Source organism: Salvelinus namaycush, unplaced genomic scaffold (genome assembly GCF_016432855.1).
Source record: "Salvelinus namaycush isolate Seneca unplaced genomic scaffold, SaNama_1.0 Scaffold244, whole genome shotgun sequence".
NCBI classification, from domain to species: domain Eukaryota; kingdom Metazoa; phylum Chordata; class Actinopteri; order Salmoniformes; family Salmonidae; genus Salvelinus; species Salvelinus namaycush.
The window spans coordinates 26,231-46,993 of record NW_024059275.1 but is presented as its reverse complement, the minus strand read 5'-3'; the positions used below and the strand labels follow the sequence as shown (position 1 = coordinate 46,993).

At 46.2% G+C, this 20,763-nt stretch overlaps 1 protein-coding gene across 2 annotated transcripts in view; it reads left to right on the top strand.

The window, feature by feature from the left end:
• LOC120038945 (osteoclast stimulatory transmembrane protein-like) overlaps window positions 1-7,842 on the top strand; it is a 37,859-nt gene extending 30,017 nt beyond the window's left edge. For both annotated transcript variants that reach the window (XM_038984487.1, XM_038984488.1), the window contains 3 exons: window positions 6,944-7,123; window positions 7,294-7,425; window positions 7,553-7,842. In XM_038984487.1, the coding sequence (XP_038840415.1) occupies window positions 6,944-7,123; window positions 7,294-7,419 (306 nt within the window). In that variant the 3' untranslated portion in view covers window positions 7,420-7,425; window positions 7,553-7,842. The remainder of the gene's footprint in view (window positions 1-6,943; window positions 7,124-7,293; window positions 7,426-7,552) is intronic.
• The last annotated feature ends 12,921 nt before the right edge of the window (window positions 7,843-20,763 follow it).

The following is a 20,763-nucleotide window of genomic DNA, read 5'->3' as shown; positions in this document are numbered from 1 at the left end:
CCTCTGGTAAGACAAGGGGTGGCAGGTTATACACTGTATCAGCAGGATAGAACAGCAGCCTCTGGTAAGACGAGGGGTGGCAGGTTATACACTGTATCAGCAGGATAGAACAGCAGCCTCTGGTAAGACAAGGACTGGCAGGTTATACACTGTATCAGCAGGATAGAACAGCAGCCTCTGGTAAGACAAGGGGTGGCAGGTTATACACTGTATCGGCAGGATAGAACAGCAGCCTCTGGTAAGACAAGGACTGGCAGGTTATACACTGTATCGGCAGGATAGAACAGCAGCCTCTGGTAAGACAAGGACTGGCAGGTTAAACACTGTATCAGCAGGATAGAACAGCAGCCTCTGGTAAGACAAGGACTGGCAGGTTAAACACTGTATCAGCAGGATAGAACAGCAGCCTCTGGTAAGACAAGGGGTGGCAGGTTATACACTGTATCAGCAGGATAGAACAGCAGCCTCTGGTAAGACAAGGGGTGGCAGGTTATACACTGTATCGGCAGGATAGAACAGCAGCCTCTGGTAAGACGAGGGGTGGCAGGTTAAACACTGTATCAGCAGGATAGAACAGCAGCCTCTGGTAAGACAAGGACTGGCAGGTTATACACTCTATCAGCAGGATAGAACAGCAGACTCTGGTAAGATAAGGGGTGGCAGGTTATACACTGTATCAGCAGGATAGAACAGCAGCCTCTGGTAAGACAAGGACTGGCAGGTTATACACTGTATCAGCAGGATAGAACAGCAGCCTCCGGTAAGACAAGGGGTGGCAGGTTATACACTGTATCGGCAGGATAGAACAGCAGCCTCTGGTAAGACAAGGGGTGGCAGGTTATACACTGTATCGGCAGGATAGAACAGCAGCCTCTGGTAAGATAAGGGGTGGCAGGTTATACACTGTATCGGCAGGATAGAACAGCAGCCTCTGGTAAGACAAGGGGTGGCAGGTTATACACTGTATCAGCAGGATAGAACAGCAGCCTCTGGTAAGACGAGGGGTGGCAGGTTATACACTGTATCAGCAGGATAGAACAGCAGCCTCTGGTAAGACAAGGACTGGCAGGTTATACACTGTATCAGCAGGATAGAACAGCAGCCTCCGGTAAGACGAGGGGTGGCAGGTTACACACTGTATCGGCAGGATAGAACAGCAGCCTCCGGTAAGACAAGGGGTGGCAGGTTATACACTGTATCAGCAGGATAGAACAGCAGCCTCTGGTAAGACGAGGGGTGGCAGGTTATACACTGTATCAGCAGGATAGAACAGCAGCCTCTGGTAAGACAAGGGGTGGCAGGTTAAACACTGTATCAGCAGGATAGAACAGCAGCCTCTGGTAAGACAAGGGGTGGCAGGTTATACACTGTATCGGCAGGATAGAACAGCAGCCTCTGGTAAGACAAGGGGTGGCAGGTTAAACACTGTATCGTCAGGATAGAACAGCAGCCTCTGGTAAGACAAGGGGTGACGGGTTATACACTGTATCAGCAGGATAGAACAGCAGCCTCTGGTAAGACAAGGGGTGGCAGGTTATACACTGTATCGGCAGGATAGAACAGCAGCCTCTGGTAAGACAAGGACTGGCAGGTTATACACTGTATCGGCAGGATAGAACAGCAGCCTCTGGTAAGACAAGGGGTGGCGGTCTATGTTTATTTGTAAACAAAAGTTGGTGCACGATATCTAAGAGAGTCTCAAGGTTTTGCTCGCCTGAGGTAGAGTATCTCATGATAAGCTGTAGACCACACTATTTACCTAGAGAGTTTTCATCTATATTCTTCGTAGCTGTCTATTTACCACCACAAACCGATGGTGGCAATAACACCACACTCAGCTGTATACGGCCATAAGCAAACAGGAAAACGCTCATCCAGAGGCGGTGCTCCTAGTGGCCGTGGACTTTAATGCAGGGGAACTTAAATCAGTTTTACCTAATTTCTATCAGCATGTTAAATGTGCAACAAGAGGGAAAAAAACTCTAGACCAACTTTACACCACACACAGAGACACGTTCAAATCTCTCCCTCGCCCTCCATTTGGCAAATGTGATCACGCTCTCCGTAGCCGGTATGAGTAAGACCTTTAAACAGGTCAACATTCAAAAGATGCAGGGCCAGACGGATTACCAGGATGTGTACTCCAAGCATGCGCTGACCAACAGGCAAGTGTCTTCAATGACATTTTCAACCTCTCCCTGTCTGAGTATGTAATACCAACATGCTTCAAGCAGACCACCATAGTCCCTGTGCCCAAGAACGTTAAGGTAACCTGCCTAAATGACCACCGACCCGTAGCACTCACGTCGGTAGCCATGAAGTAATTTGAAAGGCTGGTCATGGCTCTCATCAACACCATTATCCCAGAAACCCTAGACCCACTCCAATTTGCATTCTGCCCCAACAGACCCACAGATGATGCAATCTCTATTGCACTCCACACTGCCCTTTCACACCTGGACAAAAGGAACACCTATGTGAGAATGCTATTCATTGACTACAGCTCAGCGTTCAACACCATAGTGCCCTCAAAGCTCATCACTAAGCTAAGGACCCTGGGACTAAACACCTCCCTCTGCCACTGAATCCTGGACTTCCTGACGGGCCGCCCCCAGGTGGTAAGGGTAGGTAACAACACATCCGCTACGCTGATCCTCAACACGGGGGCCCCTCAGGGTTGAGTGCTCAGTCCCCTCCTGTTCACTCATGACTGCATGGCCAGGTTCGACTCCAACACCATCATTAAGTTTGCCGATGACACAACAGTGGTAGGCCTGATCACCGACAACGACGAGACAGCCTATAGGGAGGAGGTCAGAGACCTGGATCAGTGTGGTGCCAGGACAACAATCTCTCCCTCAACGTCATTAAGACAAAATAATTGATCGTGGGCCAGGCATGCCCCCGTCCACATTGACGGGGCTGTAGTGGAGCGGGTCGAGAGCTTCAAGATCCTCAGTATCAACATCACTAAGGAATTATCATGGTCCACACACACCAACAGGCATGGCAACGCGTCTCCCCCTTAGGAGGCTGAAAAGATTTGGCATGGGCGGGCCGTCAGATTCTCAAAAAAGTTCTACAACTGCACCGTTGAGAGCATCTTGATTGGCTGAATCACCGCTTGGTATGACAAATACACCGCCCTCGATCGCATGGCACTACAGAGGGTAGTGCATACGGCGCAGTACATTACTAGGGCCGGGCTCCCTGCCATCCAGGACCTCTACACCGGGCAGTGTCAGAGGGACGCCCTAAAAATGGTCAAAGACTCCAGCCACCCAAGTCATAGACTGTTCTGTCTGCTACCCCACAGCAGGCGGTACCAATGCACCAAGTCTGGAACCAACAGGACCCTGAACAGCTTCTACCCCCAAGCCATACGTCTACTAAATAGTTAGTTAACCAATAGTTACCCGGACAATCCGCATGGACCCTTTTTGCACTAATTTATTAGATTCATCAAGTTCTCTGCTGCTACTGTTGCCTAGTCACTTTATCCTTACCTATATCTACCTACGTGTATCTACCTCAATTACCTCGTACCCCTGTACATCGACTCTGTACTGGTATCCTGTGTTTATATTATATATTGTTACTCATTGTGAATTTATTCCTTGTGTTATTATTTTTCTTTTATTTCTCTGTTTTTCTCTCTGCATTATTGGAAAAGGACCCATAAGTAAGTATTTCCCTGTTAGTCTACAGCTGTTGTTAACGAAGCATGTAACAAATACAAATTTATTTTATTTTGATATTCATTCACAACTTGAGAAATATAACAAAACCTTCAAGCAGACTCAGTCTTATGCCAGCCTCAATGAAAATCTCTAGGTCTGTACATTACCTGGTTACATTACCTGGTTACGTTACCTGGTTACATTACCTGGAGACGTTACCTGGTTACGTTACCTGGTTACATTACATGGTTACATTACATGGTTATGTTACCTGGTTACATTACATGGTTACGTTACCCGGCTACGTTACCCGGCTACGTTACCCGGTTACGTTACCCGGTTACGTTACCTGGCTACGTTACCCGGTTACGTTACCTGGCTACGTTACCCGGTTACGTTACCTGGCTACGTTACCTGGTTACGTTACCTGGCTACGTTACCTGGCTACGTTAGCTGGCTACGTTAGCTGGTTACGTTACCTGGTTACGTTACCTGGCTACGTTACCTGGCTACGTTACCTGGTTACGTTACCTGGTTACGTTACCTGGCTACGTTAGCTGGTTACGTTAGCTGGTTACGTTACCCGGTTACGTTACCCGGCTACGTTACCCGGTTACGTTACCCGGCTACGTTACCTGGTTACGTTACCTGGCTACGTTAGCTGGTTACGTTAGCTGGTTACGTTACCCGGTTACGTTACCCGGCTACGTTACCCGGTTACGTTACCCGGCTACGTTACCTGGTTACGTTACCTGGCTACGTTACCTGGTTACGTTACCTGGCTACGTTACCTGGTTACGTTACCTGGTTACGTTACCTGGCTACGTTAGCTGGTTACGTTAGCTGGTTACGTTACCCGGTTACGTTACCCGGCTACGTTACCCGGTTACGTTACCCGGCTACGTTACCTGGCTACGTTACCTGGTTACGTTACCTGGCTACGTTACCTGGCTACGTTACCTGGTTACGTTACCTGGCTACGTTAGCTGGTTACGTTAGCTGGTTACGTTACCCGGTTACGTTACCCGGCTACGTTACCCGGTTACGTTACCCGGCTACGTTACCTGGCTACGTTACCTGGTTACGTTACCTGGCTACGTTACCTGGTTACGTTACCTGGCTACGTTACCTGGCTACGTTAGCTGGCTACGTTAGCTGGCTACGTTACCTGGCTACGTTACCTGGTTACGTTACCTGGTTACGTTACCTGGTTACATTACCTGGTTACGTTACCTTGTTTCATCAATGATGTCGCTCTTGCTGCTGGTGAGTCTCTGATCCACCTCTACGCAGACGACACCATTCTGTATACTTCTGGCCCTTCTTTGGACACTGTGTTAACAACCCTCCAGACGAGCTTCAATGCCATACAACTCTCCTTCCGTGGCCTCCAATTGCTCTTAAATACAAGTAAAACTAAATGCATGCTCTTCAACCGATCGCAGCCTGCACCTGCCCGCCCGTCCAGCATCACTACTCTGGACGGTTCTGACTTAGAATATGTGGACAACTACAAATACCTAGGTGTCTGGTTAGATTGTAAACTCTCCTTCCAGACTCACATCAAATATCTCCAATCCAAAGTTAAATCTAGAATTGGCTTCCTATTTCGCAACAAAGCATCCTTCACTCATGCTGCCAAACATACCAAATAAGTATTTGGTCAATAACAAAAGTTTATCTCAATACTTTGTTATATACCCTTTGTTGGCAATGACAGAGGTCAAACGTTTTCTGTAAGTCTCCACAAGGTTTTCACACACTGTTGCTGGTATTTTGGCCCATTCCTCCATGCAGATCTCCTCTAGAGCAGTGATGTTTTGGGGCTGTTGCTGGGCAACACGGACTTTCAACTCCCTCCAAAGATTTTCTATGGGGTTGAGATCTGGAGACTGGCTAGGCCACTCCAGGACCTTGAAATGCTTCTTACGAAGCCACTCCTTCGTTGCCCGGGCGGTGTGTTTGGGATCATTGTCATGCTGAAAGACCCAGCCACGTTTCATCTTCAATGCCCTTGCTGATGGTAGGCTTTGTTACTTTGGTCCCAGCTCTCTGCAGGTCATTCACTAGGTCCCCCCGTGTGGTTCTGGGATTTTTGCTCACCGTTCTTGTGATCATTTTGACCCCACGGGGTGAGATCTTGCGTGGAGCCCCAGATCGAGGGAGATTATCAGTGGTCTTGTATGTCTTCCATTTCCTAATAATTGCTCCCACAGTTGATTTCTTCAAACCATGCTGCTTACCTATTGCAGATTCAGTCTTCCCAGCCTGGTGCAGGTCTACAATTTTGTTTCTGGTGTCCTTTGACAGCTCTTTGGTCTTGGCCATAGTGGAGTTTGGAGTGTTACTGTTTGAGGTTGTGGACAGGTGTCTTTTATACTGATAACAAGTTCAAACAGGTGCCATTAATACAGGTAACGAGTGGAGGACAGAGGAGCCTCTTAAAGAAGAAGTTACAGGTCTGTGAGTACCAGAAATCTTGCTTGTTTGTAGGTGACCAAATACTTATTTTCCACCATAATTTGCAAATAAATTCATTAAAAATCCTACAATGTGATTTTCTGGATTTTTTTTTCTCATTTTGTCTGTCATAGTTGAAGTGTACCTATGATGAAAATTACAGGCCTCTCTCATCATTTAAAGTGGGAGAACTTGCACAATTGGTGGCTGACTAAATACTTTTTTGCCCCACTGTACCTCTCCCCCTACTGTATTTATTTATTTAGCTCCTTTGCACCCCATTATTTCTATCTCTACTTTGCACATTCTTCCACTGCAAATCTACCATTCCAGTGTTTTACTTGCTATATTGTATTTACTTCGCCACCATGGCCTTTTTTGTCTTCACCTCCCTTATCTCACCTCATTTGCTCACATTGTATATAGACTTATTTTTCTACTGTATTATTGACTGTATGTTTGTTTTACTCCATGTGTAACTCTGTGTTGTTGTATGTGTCGAACTGCTTTGCTTTATCTTGGCCAGGTTGCAATTGTAAATGAGAACTTGTTCTCAACTTGCCTACCTGGTTAAATAAAGGTGAAATAAAAAATTAAATAAAAACATTACCTGGTTACATTACCTGGTTACGTTACCTGGTTACGTTACCTGGTTACATTACCTGGTTACATTACCTGGTTACGTTACCTGGTTACATTACCTGGTTACGTTACCTGGTTACGTTACCTGGTTACATTACCTGTATCAACAGTATCAGCTGTATTACCATCCACAAAGCTCCACGCTCTGTCTCTGTTTTTAGATTACAATCCTAATCATTGGTTTAATCCGTAAACCTGTGGGAGAAATGAACAAAGACTATCGCTATGGGATCCTGCTGTTGCCCCCGGACTGCGTTCGTCCCCTGTCCCCCCCAGACCCGTCTGTCCTCTCCACCACCGCAGCCCTCTTCCTCACCGCCCTGGTCATGATTCTGGGAGAGGTGAGAGGTGGTCCTGTGTAGCTCAGTAGGTAGAGCCTGGCACTTGCAACACCCTTTATTGTGGGGACAATAACCTGCTGCCACCCATTTGAAAATGATACTACTCTACGTAACTTTGGATAAAAGCCTCTGCAAATGCCATGTATCATATTACGATGTTATTATGTCAGGTGTTCTCCAGGAGGATCAGGAGGAAGATCTGCTCGTCCTTCTACAGAGACAGAGAGGAGGAACGAGCCTTGTACCTGCGGGACAAGATTCTATTAAAGCTGGAGGATGAGGGAAAGATTTCATAGATCGGTGTATGGAATTAGTATTTTTTTGGTTATTTCATGTCTTTATGATGTCCATTCTTTAGATCAATCGATCAATGAATGAATCAGTAATGTGATTATGAAACAGTAAGTCAAATTGAAATCTACTTTATAGAAACTGGAAGGAGGAACAGACCATACACCTCGGGAACAAGATTCTACTGCAGGCCAAAGATGACTGGAAACTAACAAGATCATCTGCGTTCTAGATTTTGTAGATTGATGTGTCAACATTTGTGCTGATCATCGTTTAGATCAATGTCGATCAATCATATACAATAATCATTTGATCAATCATATATATTAATCAATCAGATATATTAATAAATCAATCAATCATATGCTGTACATTAATCAATCAATCATGTCAATAAGATAATTGACTTTAAATCTTATTAAAATCAGCATTACCTATCCATCTGACTCTGTATTCAATGTAACCGTACACACTGACCGGAAATACCCTGTCTGCCATTACACCAAACAGGACAAGTTATTTATCAAACATAATAATCATTACACTGCGGGAGAAAATGATTACAGTTCAGGAGCAAGGAGATTGTTCCAGAGGCTACCTGTATATGGCCCTGTTGGGTTCCAGTTTATATCAAGCCTACTATATGGCCCTGTTGGGTTCCAGTTTATATCAAGCCTACTATATGGCCCTGTTGGGTTCCAGTTTATATCAAGCCTACTATATGGCCCTGTTGGGTTCCAGTTTATATCAAGCCTACTATATGGCCCTGTTGGGTTCCAGGTTATATCAAGCCTACTATATGGCCTTGTTGGGTTACAGGTTATATCAAGCCTACTATATGGCCCTGTTGGGTTCCAGTTTATATCAAGCCTACTATATGGCCTTGTTGGGTTCCAGGTTATATCAAGCCTACTATATGGCCTTGTTGGGTTCCAGTTTATATCAAGCCTACTATACGGCCCTGTTGGGTTCCAGTTTATATCAAGCCTACTATACGGCCCTGTTGGGTTCCAGTTTATATCAAGCCTACTATATGGCCCTGTTGGGTTCCAGGTTATATCAATACTACTATATGGCCCTGTTGGGTTCCAGGTTATATCAAGCCTACTATATGGCCCTGTTGGGTTCCAGTTTATATCAAGCCTACTATATGGCCCTGTTGGGTTCCAGTTTATATCAAGCCTACTATATGGCCTTGTTGGGTTCCAGTTTATATCAAGCCTACTATATGGCCCTGTTGGGTTCCAGTTTATATCAAGCCTACTATATGGCCCTGTTGGGTTCCAGTTTATATCAAGCCTACTATATGGCCTTGTTGGGTTCCAGGTTATATCAAGCCTACTATATGGCCCTGTTGGGTTCCAGTTTATATCAAGCCTACTATATGGCCTTGTTGGGTTCCAGTTTATATCAAGCCTACTATATGGCCCTGTTGGGTTCCAGGTTATATCAAGCCTACTATATGGCCCTGTTGGGTTACAGGTTATATCAAGCCTACTATATGGCCTTGTTGGGTTCCAGGTTATATCAAGCCTACTATACGGCCCTGTTGGGTTCCAGGTTATATCAAGCCTACTATATGGCCTTGTTGGGTTCCAGTTTATATCAAGCCTACTATATGGCCCTGTTGGGTTCCAGTTTATATCAAGCCTACTATACGGCCCTGTTGGGTTCCAGGTTATATCAAGCCTACTATACGGCCCTGTTGGGTTCCAGTTTATATCAAGCCTACTATATGGCCCTGTTGGGTTCCAGTTTATATCAAGCCTACTATATGGCCTTGTTGGGTTCCAGGTTATATCAAGCCTACTATATGGCCCTGTTGGGTTCCAGTTTATATCAAGCCTACTATATGGCCCTGTTGGGTTCCAGTTTATATCAAGCCTACTATACGGCCCTGTTGGGTTCCAGTTTATATCAAGCCTACTATATGTCCTTGTTGGGTTCCAGTTTATATCAAGCCTACTATATGGCCCTGTTGGGTTCCAGTTTATATCAAGCCTACTATATGGCCCTGTTGGGTTCCAGGTTATATCAAGCCTACTATACGGCCCTGTTGGGTTCCAGTTTATATCAAGCCTACTATATGGCCTTGTTGGGTTCCAGGTTATATCAAGCCTACTATATGGCCCTGTTGGGTTCCAGGTTATATCAAGCCTACTATATGGCCCTGTTGGGTTCCAGGTTATATCAAGCCTACTATATGGCCCTGTTGGGTTCCAGTTTATATCAAGCCTACTATACGGCCCTGTTGGGTTCCAGGTTATATCAAGCCTACTATATGGCCCTGTTGGGTTCCAGGTTATATCAAGCCTACTATATGGCCCTGTTGGGTTCCAGTTTATATCAAGCCTACTATATGGCCTTGTTGGGTTCCAGGTTATATCAAGCCTACTATACGGCCCTGTTGGGTTCCAGTTTATATCAAGCCTACTATATGGCCTTGTTGGGTTCCAGGTTATATCAAGCCTACTATATGGCCCTGTTGGGTTCCAGGTTATATCAAGCCTACTATATGGCCCTGTTGGGTTCCAGGTTATATCAAGCCTACTATATGGCCCTGTTGGGTTCCAGGTTATATCAAGCCTACTATATGGCCCTGTTGGGTTCCAGTTTATATCAAGCCTACTATATGGCCTTGTTGGGTTCCAGTTTATATCAAGCCTACTATATGGCCCTGTTGGGTTCCAGTTTATATCAAGCCTACTATATGGCCCTGTTGGGTTCCAGTTTATATCAAGCCTACTATATGGCCCTGTTGGGTTCCAGTTTATATCAAGCCTACTATATGGCCCTGTTGGGTTCCAGTTTATATCAAGCCTACTATACGGCCCTGTTGGGTTCCAGGTTATATCAAGCCTACTATATGGCCCTGTTGGGTTCCAGGTTATATCAAGCCTACTATATGGCCCTGTTGGGTTCCAGTTTATATCAAGCCTACTATATGGCCTTGTTGGGTTCCAAATTATATCAAGCCTACTATATGGCCCTGTTGGGTTCCAGTTTATATCAAGCCTACTATATGGCCTTGTTGGGTTCCAGGTTATATCAAGCCTACTATACGGCCCTGTTGGGTTCCAGGTTATATCAAGCCTACTATATGGCCCTGTTGGGTTCCAGGTTATATCAAGCCTACTATATGGCCTTGTTGGGTTCCAGGTTATATCAAGCCTACTATATGGCCCTGTTGGGTTCCAGTTTATATCAAGCCTACTATATGGCCTTGTTGGGTTCCAGTTTATATCAAGCCTACTATATGGCCCTGTTGGGTTCCAGTTTATATCAAGCCTACTATATGGCCCTGTTGGGTTCCAGGTTATATCAAGCCTACTATATGGCCCTGTTGGGTTCCAGTTTATATCAAGCCTACTATATGGCCCTGTTGGGTTCCAGTTTATATTTTACATAAAGTGGCTACAATAGCAAGGTATTTACATTGTTCTTACATTGTAATGGTGTAGAAATACACTGACTATACCAAACATTAAGAACACCTACCTAATATTGAGTTGCGCCCCCCCCCCCCCCCCCCCCCCCCACACACCACCTCAAACCGGTGTTTCTGGCACTTACTGCCATACCCCATTCAAAGGCGCTTAAAACTTTTGTCTTGCCCATTCACCCTCTGAATGGCACACATACACAATCCATGTCTCAATTGTCTCAAGGCTTTAAAATCCTTCTTTAACCCGTCTCCTCCCCTTCATCTACACTGATTGAAGTGGATTTAACAGGTGACATCAATAAGGGATCATAGCTTTCACCTGGATTCACCTGGTCAGTCCATGTCATGGAAAGAACAGGTGTTCTTAACGTTTTGTATACTCAGTGTACATATTGTAACATACTGTATTCCCCCAATCAGTAGTCTGGCAAATAGTAAAATGAATCAACTCAAGGTAGTTTGTAAATACATTTTGATAATATAATTGCACACACACCAAATAGACATGAAGTTTCAAGAACTTTCCAAATAGTTAGACCAACATTACAACATCATAGAGCATATTATATTAGGGCTTCTAGCTCATTGGGATCATGCAAATAGGATAACCAGCATTAATAAGTATCAACATGGCTGTTACTAAAAACATGACTGTTATTCAAATTAAGACAAACACAATTGGATCTATTTATAAAATGTACCACGGGCGCAACTTTACCTGGGGACGGGGACAGGGGGGGGGGTCACCATAGTAACCTAACCTATGGTCACCATAGCAGCCTAACCTATGACCACCATAGTAACCTAACATATGGTCACTATAGTAACCTAACCTATGGTCACCATAGCAGCCTGACCTATGACCACCATAGTAACCTAACATATGGTCACCATAGTAACCTAACCTATGGTCACCATGGTAACCTAACCTATGTGCGCGTGGTGCCTTTTCCCTTTCAATCATTATTACATGTTTCTCATTGTACTTCGACTCACGTTGGTTGAGCACCATCTTTGTTCCATTATCAATATTTATTTACAGACACTGTAGTAAACTACATTCTAATCATATTTCATTGAATTTCATATTTAAGTTAACTGCGACTTGATTCTCCGTCCATGTAGGCAGCCTACTCTATTTAATGAGACCACCCACTGAGACCGCGCAATTGAACTATCATGTACAACTAGGAGAGGTAGGCTACTGAAGTTGAAGCAGCGAATTCTGAGTGTATGAATAATGCGAAAAATATGTGATTTTAATACAATAGTTAGGCTAACGCATATAAAGCAGAAAGAGGACCATTTCCAAATAATCTGTGGGACAACAAAATTATATTCATCCCAAAATCGTCTGTCTGACCGTCCGCTCAGATCAATTCATCATTTAAAGTATGATTTTTCCTCCTGCGACTCCCACGGAAGTGGATCGTGGGTATTCACACGCTCTGTCCAAAAGTGTTCCAAGTCAGGAAAGATCTTCCGGGATGCAGTGTCTGTGCGCAGATTGCGCCCCTCTGGCGTCTCCAAAGACGCATGTTTCAAGTCCACTAGCGGATAGATGACAATGGCTCCCTCTGCTCCGTTCTCTTCCATATTTGGACTTATGCTAATACTGGTGCGTTTCGAGCGTCTGCAAGTTCTGAAAAGCCACAGACTGTTGAGCCCATGACGCACGTCGTCATATGCGGTGAGGAATATGATGGGAGACAGAGAGCTACATGAGTACATGAGGACCTGAGAGAAGATGACGAACCCCACAGGAGGTGTATAGTTGTTACTGTATCCCAGCCGAGCCCAAGTCCATGAGCTCCATTCAGGCAGTAGCATGAGCGCGTTGGCCACACTGACAGATAACCACACCACAGTGGCCCCCTTGTTCTGGGGTTGAGCACTGGTCACGTCAAGGTCCCCCTTCGGCTTCGTGTCCAGTAGTGTCTTGGTGTAGTGCACAACGGTAAAGAGAATGGGCACCACGTAAGTTATGGTTGGGTAGATCTTGTAGAACACATCCATGAACCCTGATGCGCAAAATGGTATTTCAGTTACGCACAGCTTGACGTCATGGTATGGCTGTAAAGACGTGAATATCGTAAGAGGGGTGGAGGAGACCAGTGATGCTATCCAGATGAACGCCAGGGCTCCATAGATTTGCACGGGGCTAAAATATTTGCTATCAGAAGAGCTTGAAACAAAGTTACATCTTGCCCTGGTTGTTGCCGCCAGGGTGAACGTTTTGGCGATCAGGCAGGAGTGCTGAAACCAATCCGCTGTTTGGCACAACAAGCTTCCCAAGGTCCAGGTCTGTCTGTAGTAGGTCACTGCGCGCACAGGTGCACACAGCAGTATGATCAATAGGTCTGTAGAGCTCAGACCGGCAAGTAGCGCGTTGACTTCGGATGCTGTCCCGTTTCTCAGGTCGTGGATGAGACTCAGTAGTATCAATAGGTTCCCTATCACTCCAGTCCAACAGAACCCTATCAGAATAACAGGGAGGACTGACCTGGTGTTCTCTCCATGGAGTAGTTGAACTCCACCGGCAAAGTCAAAAAATGAAACGTTTCTCGGTCGGTCAAAATCCATATTTCCTGTATTCTGTGTTTAGGTATTTTTTTTATATATGCCGTAATCAACTAGTTTTTTGAAACAGATTGATCGCTAGATTTTCCCTTAGAAAGAAAGATCTGTCCCTGAGCTGTGGTGCTGAAATGCTGCTATGTGATAAGCGATGTTCAGCCGTTAGCCTAGTAGTGGTTGAGCGGACTGGCAGGCAAGCTATTTCAAGTGCTGCCGTTTATTGTTGTCAACCACTTTCGTCATTGATGGCTGTGGCTCCAGGGTGGTATTCTGAGAGGAAGGGTACGTGAGTGTGCTGTAGGCAAAATCTACACTTACATTCAAAAAGAAATTGGGTAAAGGCTTATTTTCTAAAAAGACATTCAATTCATTCAAACTAAAATAGGCCAAAGTTAGGACCTATGTTCAGTGTTCAGTGGCTTGTGTTGAGTAGCAGCAGGGGCATACGACCCCCCCCGGCCCCGTAGATAGCATATGAACACGTCATAAGCCACGGCAAAAAAAAATGTTTCGAATTTCAAGAAGTGTCCTATTTTCCTTAAAAAATAAAAGACTGTTAGAACCTTATGGAGGAAGGTGTGTGTCTGTCTGTGCGTGTTACAATGGCACACACACCACACACACACACACACACACACACACACACACACACACACACACACACACACACACACACACACACACACACACACACACACACACACACACACACACACACACACACACACACACACACACACACACACACACACGGCTGTCACCTCCTTGCTGAGAAGATACATGGCCCACCATAGAGCTGTCTGTAAAAGGGAAGCGTTATGAACTAGAACACAGAGAGATTAAGGAGACGACCTGAACGTCTACAGGAGAGAATAGGGGGACTATAATGGAAGCGCCTCAAACTAACCCCTCAAATCAAGAGTGTTTGCTGGACAGGAGGAAGGAATACCTCAGAATCTGTATAGTCCTGTGTGTAGCAACACACATTTAGAGAGCTTCAGTGTTCTCTGTTACGTTATCTTTAGGTATGATTATTCATATTTACCGCCCGTGGTCTTTCCTCTCAGTCTAATATTATCCTTTTGCTTTATCCAGGCAGGCCTTATTGAATTCTGTGGCACATGTGGTGCCTGCTTGCACAAGGGCACTCTGTGTCGTACTCCACTCAGCTAACTGACTCCCTCCTCTATACTCAGCTAACTGACTCCCTCCTCTACTCAGCTAACTGACTCCCTCCTCTACTCAGCTAACTGACTCCCTCCTCTACACTCAGCTAACTGACTCCCTCCTCTACTTAGCTAACTGACTCCCTCCTCTACTCAGCTAACTGACTCCCTCCTCTACTTAGCTAACTGACTCCCTCCTCTACTCAGCTAACTGACTCCCTCCTCTACACTCAGCTAACTGACTCCCTCCTCTACTCAGCTAACTGACTCCCTCCTCTCCTCAGCTAACTGACTCCCTCCTCTCCTCAGCTATCTGACTCCCTCCTCTACTTAGCTAACTGACTCCCTCCTCTACTCAGCTAACTGACTCCCTCCTCTACTCAGCTAACTGACTCCCTCCTCTACTCAGCTAACAGACTCCCTCCTCTACTCAGCTAACTGACTCCCTCCTCTACACTCAGCTAACTGACTCCCTCCTCTACTCAGCTAACTGACTCCCTCCTCTACTCAGCTAACTGACTCCCTCCTCTACACTCAGCTAACTGACTCCCTCCTCTACTCAGTTAACTGACTCCCTCCTCTACACTCAGCTAACTGACTCCCTCCTCTACTCAGCTAACTGACTCCCTCCTCTACACTCAGCTAACTGACTCCCTCCTCCACTCAGCTAACTGACTCCCTCCTCCACTCAGCTAACTGACTCCCTCCTCTACTCAGCTAACTGACTCCCTCCTCCACTCAGCTAACTGACTCCCTCCTCTACTCAGCTAACTGACTCCCTCCTCTACTCAGCTAACTGACTCCCTCCTCTACTCAGCTAACTGACTCCCTCCTCTACACTCAGCTAACTGACTCCCTCCTCTACTCAGCTAACTGACTCCCTCCTCTACTCAGCTAACTGACTCCCTCCTCTACACTCAGCTAACTGACTCCCTCCTCTACTCAGCTAACTGACTCCCTCCTCTACACTCAGCTAACTGACTCCCTCCTCTACACTCATCTAACTGACTCCCTCCTCTACACTCAGCTAACTGACTCCCTCCTCTACTCAGCTAACTGACTCCCTCCTCCATTCAGCAAACTGACTCCCTCCTCTACACTCAGCTAACTGACTCCCTCCTCTACACTCAGCTAACTGACTCCCTCCTCTACTCAGCTAACTGACTCCCTCCTCTACTCAGCTAACTGACTCCCTCCTCCACTCAGCTAACTGACTCCCTCCTCTACTCAGCTAACTGACTCCCTCCTCTACTCAGCTAACTGACTCCCTCCTCTACTCAGCTAACTGACTCCCTCCTCTACACTCAGCTAACTGACTCCCTCCTCTACACTCAGCTAACTGACTCCCTCCTCTACACTCAGCTAACTGACTCCCTCCTCTACACTCAGCTAACTGACTCCCTCTTCCACTCAGCTAACGGACTCCCTCCTCCACTCAGCTAACTGACTCCCTCCTCTACTCAGCTAACTGACTCCCTCCTCCACTCAGCTAACTGACTCCCTCCTCTACTCAGCTAACTGACTCCCTCCTCTACTCAGCTAACTGACTCCCTCCTCTACTTAGCTAACTGACTCCCTCCTCTACACTCAGCTAACTGACTCCCTCCTCTACTCAGCTAACTGACTCCCTCCTCTACTCAGCTAACTGACTCCCTCCTCTACACTCAGCTAACTGACTCCCTCCTCTACTCAGCTAACTGACTCCCTCCTCTACACTCAGCTAACTGACTCCCTCCTCTACACTCATCTAACTGACTCCCTCCTCTACACTCAGCTAACTGACTCCCTCCTCTACTCAGCTAACTGACTCCCTCCTCCACTCAGCTAACTGACTCCCTCCTCTACACTCAGCTAACTGACTCCCTCCTCTACACTCAGCTAACTGACTCCCTCCTCTACACTCAGCTAACTGACTCCCTCCTCTACTCAGCTAACTGACTCCCTCCTCTACTCAGCTAACTGACTCCCTCCTCCACTCAGCTAACTGACTCCCTCCTCTACTCAGCTAACTGACTCCCTCCTCTACTCAGCTAACTGACTCCCTCCTCTACACTCAGCTAACTGACTCCCTCCTCTACTCAGCTAACTGACTCCCTCCTCTACTCAGCTAACTGACTCCCTCCTCTACTCAGCTAACTGACTCCCTCCTCTACACTCAGCTAACTGACTCCCTCCTCTACTCAGCTAACTGACTCCCTCCTCTACACTCAGCTAACTGACTCCCTCCTCTACACTCAGCTAACTGACTCCCTCCTCTACACTCAGCTAACTGACTCCCTCCTCTACTCAGCTAACTGACTCCCTCCTCCACTCAGCTAACTGACTCCCTCCTCTACACTCAGCTAACTGACTCCCTCCTCTACACTCAGCTAACTGACTCCCTCCTCTACTCAGCTAACTGACTCCCTCCTCTACTCAGCTAACTGACTCCCTCCTCTACTCAGCTAACTGACTCCCTCCTCTACTCAGCTAACTGACTCCCTCCTCTACTCAGCTAACTGACTCCCTCCTCTACTCAGCTAACTGACTCCCTCCTCTACACTCAGCTAACTGACTCCCTCCTCTACTCAGCTAACTGACTCCCTCCTCTACACTCAGCTAACTGACTCCCTCCTCTACACTCATCTAACTGACTCCCTCCTCTACACTCAGCTAACTGACTCCCTCCTCCACTCAGCTAACTGACTCCCTCCTCCACTCAGCTAACTGACTCCCTCCTCCACTCAGCTAACTGACTCCCTCCTCCACTCAGCTAACTGACTCCCTCCTCTACTCAGCTAACTGACTCCCTCCTCTACTCAGCTAACTGACTCCCTCCTCTACTCAGCTAACTGACTCCCTCCTCTACACTCAGCTAACTGACTCCCTCCTCTACTCAGCTAACTGACTCCCTCCTCTACTCAGCTAACTGACTCCCTCCTCTACTCAGCTAACTGACTCCCTCCTCTACTCAGCTAACTGACTCCCTCCTCTACTCAGCTAACTGACTCCCTCCTCTACACTCAGCTAACTGACTCCCTCCTCTACTAAGCTAACTGACTCCCTCCTCTACACTCAGCTAACTGACTCCCTCCTCTACACTCATCTAACTGACTCCCTCCTCTACACTCAGCTAACTGACTCCCTCCTCTACTCAGCTAACTGACTCCCTCCTCTACTCAGTTAACTGACTCCCTCCTCCACTCAGCTAACTGACTCCCTCCTCTACACTCAGCTAACTGACTCCCTCCTCTACTCAGCTAACTGACTCCCTCCTCCACTCAGCTAACTGACTCCCTCCTCTACTCAGCTAACTGACTCCCTCCTCTACTCAGCTAACTGACTCCCTCCTCTACTCAGCTAACTGACTCCCTCCTCTGTGGACCAAGAGAGAAAACACAACACAAACACAAAGCCAATAACGCTCCACAAGATTGTAAAAGAAATGAACGGCGGAAATGTCCCCTTTGGAGAGATTCCAAACCCTTGGGTAAAACATACGGGATGTAAAGTATGTTTTACACCGCAGGAGGAGCGGCCATCACCCCACTGAGAATTAAAAGGGAACACGTCAAGTAGACAACACCATACATTCTCTAAAATAACATGTCACGTAGGCCACACCATATATTCTCTAAAAGAACACGTCAAGTAGGCCACACCATATATTCTCTAAAAGAACACGTCAAGTAGGCTTAGCCATATATTCTCTAAAAGAACACGTCAAGTAGGCCACACCATATATTCTCTAAAAGAACACGTCAAGTAGGCCACACCGTATATTCTCTAAAAGAACACGTCAAGTAGGCCACACCATATATTCACTGAAAGGACATGTCAAGTAGGCCACACCATATATTCTCTAAAAGAACACGTCAAGTAGACCTAGCCATATAATCTCTAAATGTAGAATGTGCCAAAAACCCTTTCCAGAAATCGTTGATGCAGAAATGTTGCTATCCAGGGTGAAATGTTTGTTAGACTTACCGTAGCTCTCTGATTGTGTGTGTTTACATACAGGGTAGGAATAAATACGTCCTGATGATTTGATTGGCTGCTCCATGCAACACCCTAACTACGTCCCAAATGGAACCCTATTCCCTATATATAGTAACGTCTCCAATGGCACCCTATTCCCTATATATAGTAACGTCTCCAATGGCACCCTATTCCCTATATAGTAACGTCTCCAATGGAACCCTATTCCCTATATATAGTAACGTCTCCAATGGCACCCTATTCCCTATGTAGTGCACCACTTTGACCAGGGCCTAAAGGGAATAGGATGCCATTTGTGGCACAGGGTTGTTGTGTTTTATTGCATGAGAGGAAATATATGTCTAGTCTTCACAGAAAACATCTCTGAAAGCAAGCAGCCACTTTAACATGTCTGTCTACATTACTCAACAGAAGACTGACACCTTGTGGTGAACATGACACTCTACACTTCTCAACAGGAGACTGACACCTTGTGGTGGACATGACACTCTACACTTCTCAACAGGAGACTGACACCTTGTGGTGAACATGACACTCTACACTTCTCAACAGGAGACTGACACCTTGTGGTGAACATGACACTCTACACTTCTCAACAGGAGACTGACACCTTGTGGTGGACATGACACTCTACACTTCTCAACAGGAGACTGACACCTTGTGGTGAACATGACACTCTACACTTCTCAACAGGAGACTGACACCTTGTGGTGGACATGACACTCTACACTTCTCAACAGGAGACTGACACCTTGTGGTGAACATGACACTCTACACTTCTCAACAGGAGACTGACACCTTGTGGTGGACATGACACTCTACACTTCTCAACAGGAGACTGACACCTTGTGGTGAACATGACACTCTACACTTCTCAACAGGAGACTGACACCTTGTGGTGGCAGGAAGGAAGAGCAGACAGGGACACAAACACACACAGTTTACAAAACATTAGGAACACCTACTCTTTCCATGACACAGACTGACCAGGTGAATCCAGGTGAAAGCTATGATCCCTTATTGATGTCACTTGTTAAATCCACTACAATCAGTGTAGATGAAGGGGAGGAGACTTGTGGTTAAATAGTGGATTTGTAAGCCTTGATTCAATTGAGACATGGATTGTGTATGTGTGCCATTCAGAGGGTGAATGGACAAGACACAAGATTTAAGTGCCTTTGAACAGGTTAAGGTAGTAGCTGCCAGGCGCACCGGTTTGTGTCAAGAACTGCAACGCTGCTGGGTTTTTCCACACTCAACAGTTTTCTGTGTGTTTCAAGGGTGGTCCACCACTCAAAGTACATCCAGCCAACTTGACACAACTGTGGGAAGCAACATGGGCCAGCATCCCTGTGGAACTCTTTCGACACCTTGTAGAGTCCATGCCCCTGACGAATTGAGGCTATTCTGAGGACAAAAGGGTGTGCAACTCAATATTTGGAAGGAGTTCTTCGTGTTTTGTACACTCAACGTACAACCCATAATATGCGACAACAGATGTGAGACTGACAACTAGCATTAGAGGGCAGCAGAGTCTGCCATATGAACCTACCATAGGAGCCTTCTGTTATATGAACCTGCCTGAGTAGCCTTCTGTTATATGAACCTGTCTGAGTAGCCTTCTGTTATATAAACCTGTCTGAGTAGCCTTCTGTTATATAAACCTGCCTGAGTAGCCTTCTGTTATATAAACCTGCCTGAGTAGCCTTCTGTTATATAAACCTGCCTGAGTAGCCTTCTGTTATATAAACCTGCCTGAGTAGCCTTCTGTTATATGAACCTGCCTGAGTAGCCTTCTGTTATATCAACCTGCCTGAGTAGCCTTCTGTTATATAAACCTGCCTGAGTAGCCTTCTGTTATATAAACCTGCCTGAGTAGCCTTCTGTTATATGAACCTGCCTGAGTAGCCTTCTGTTATATCAACCTGCCTGAGTAGCCTTCTGTTATATAAACCTGCCTGAGTAGCCTTCTGTTATATAAACCTGCCTGAGTAGCCTTCTGTTATATAAACCTGCCTGAGTAGCCTTCTGTTATATAAACCTGCCTGAGTAGCCTTCTGTTATATGAACCTGTCTGAGTAGCCTTCTGTTATATCAACCTGCCTGAGTAGCCTTCTGTTATATCAACCTGCCTGAGTAGCCTTCTGTTATATCAACCTGCCTGAGTAGCCTTCTGTTATATA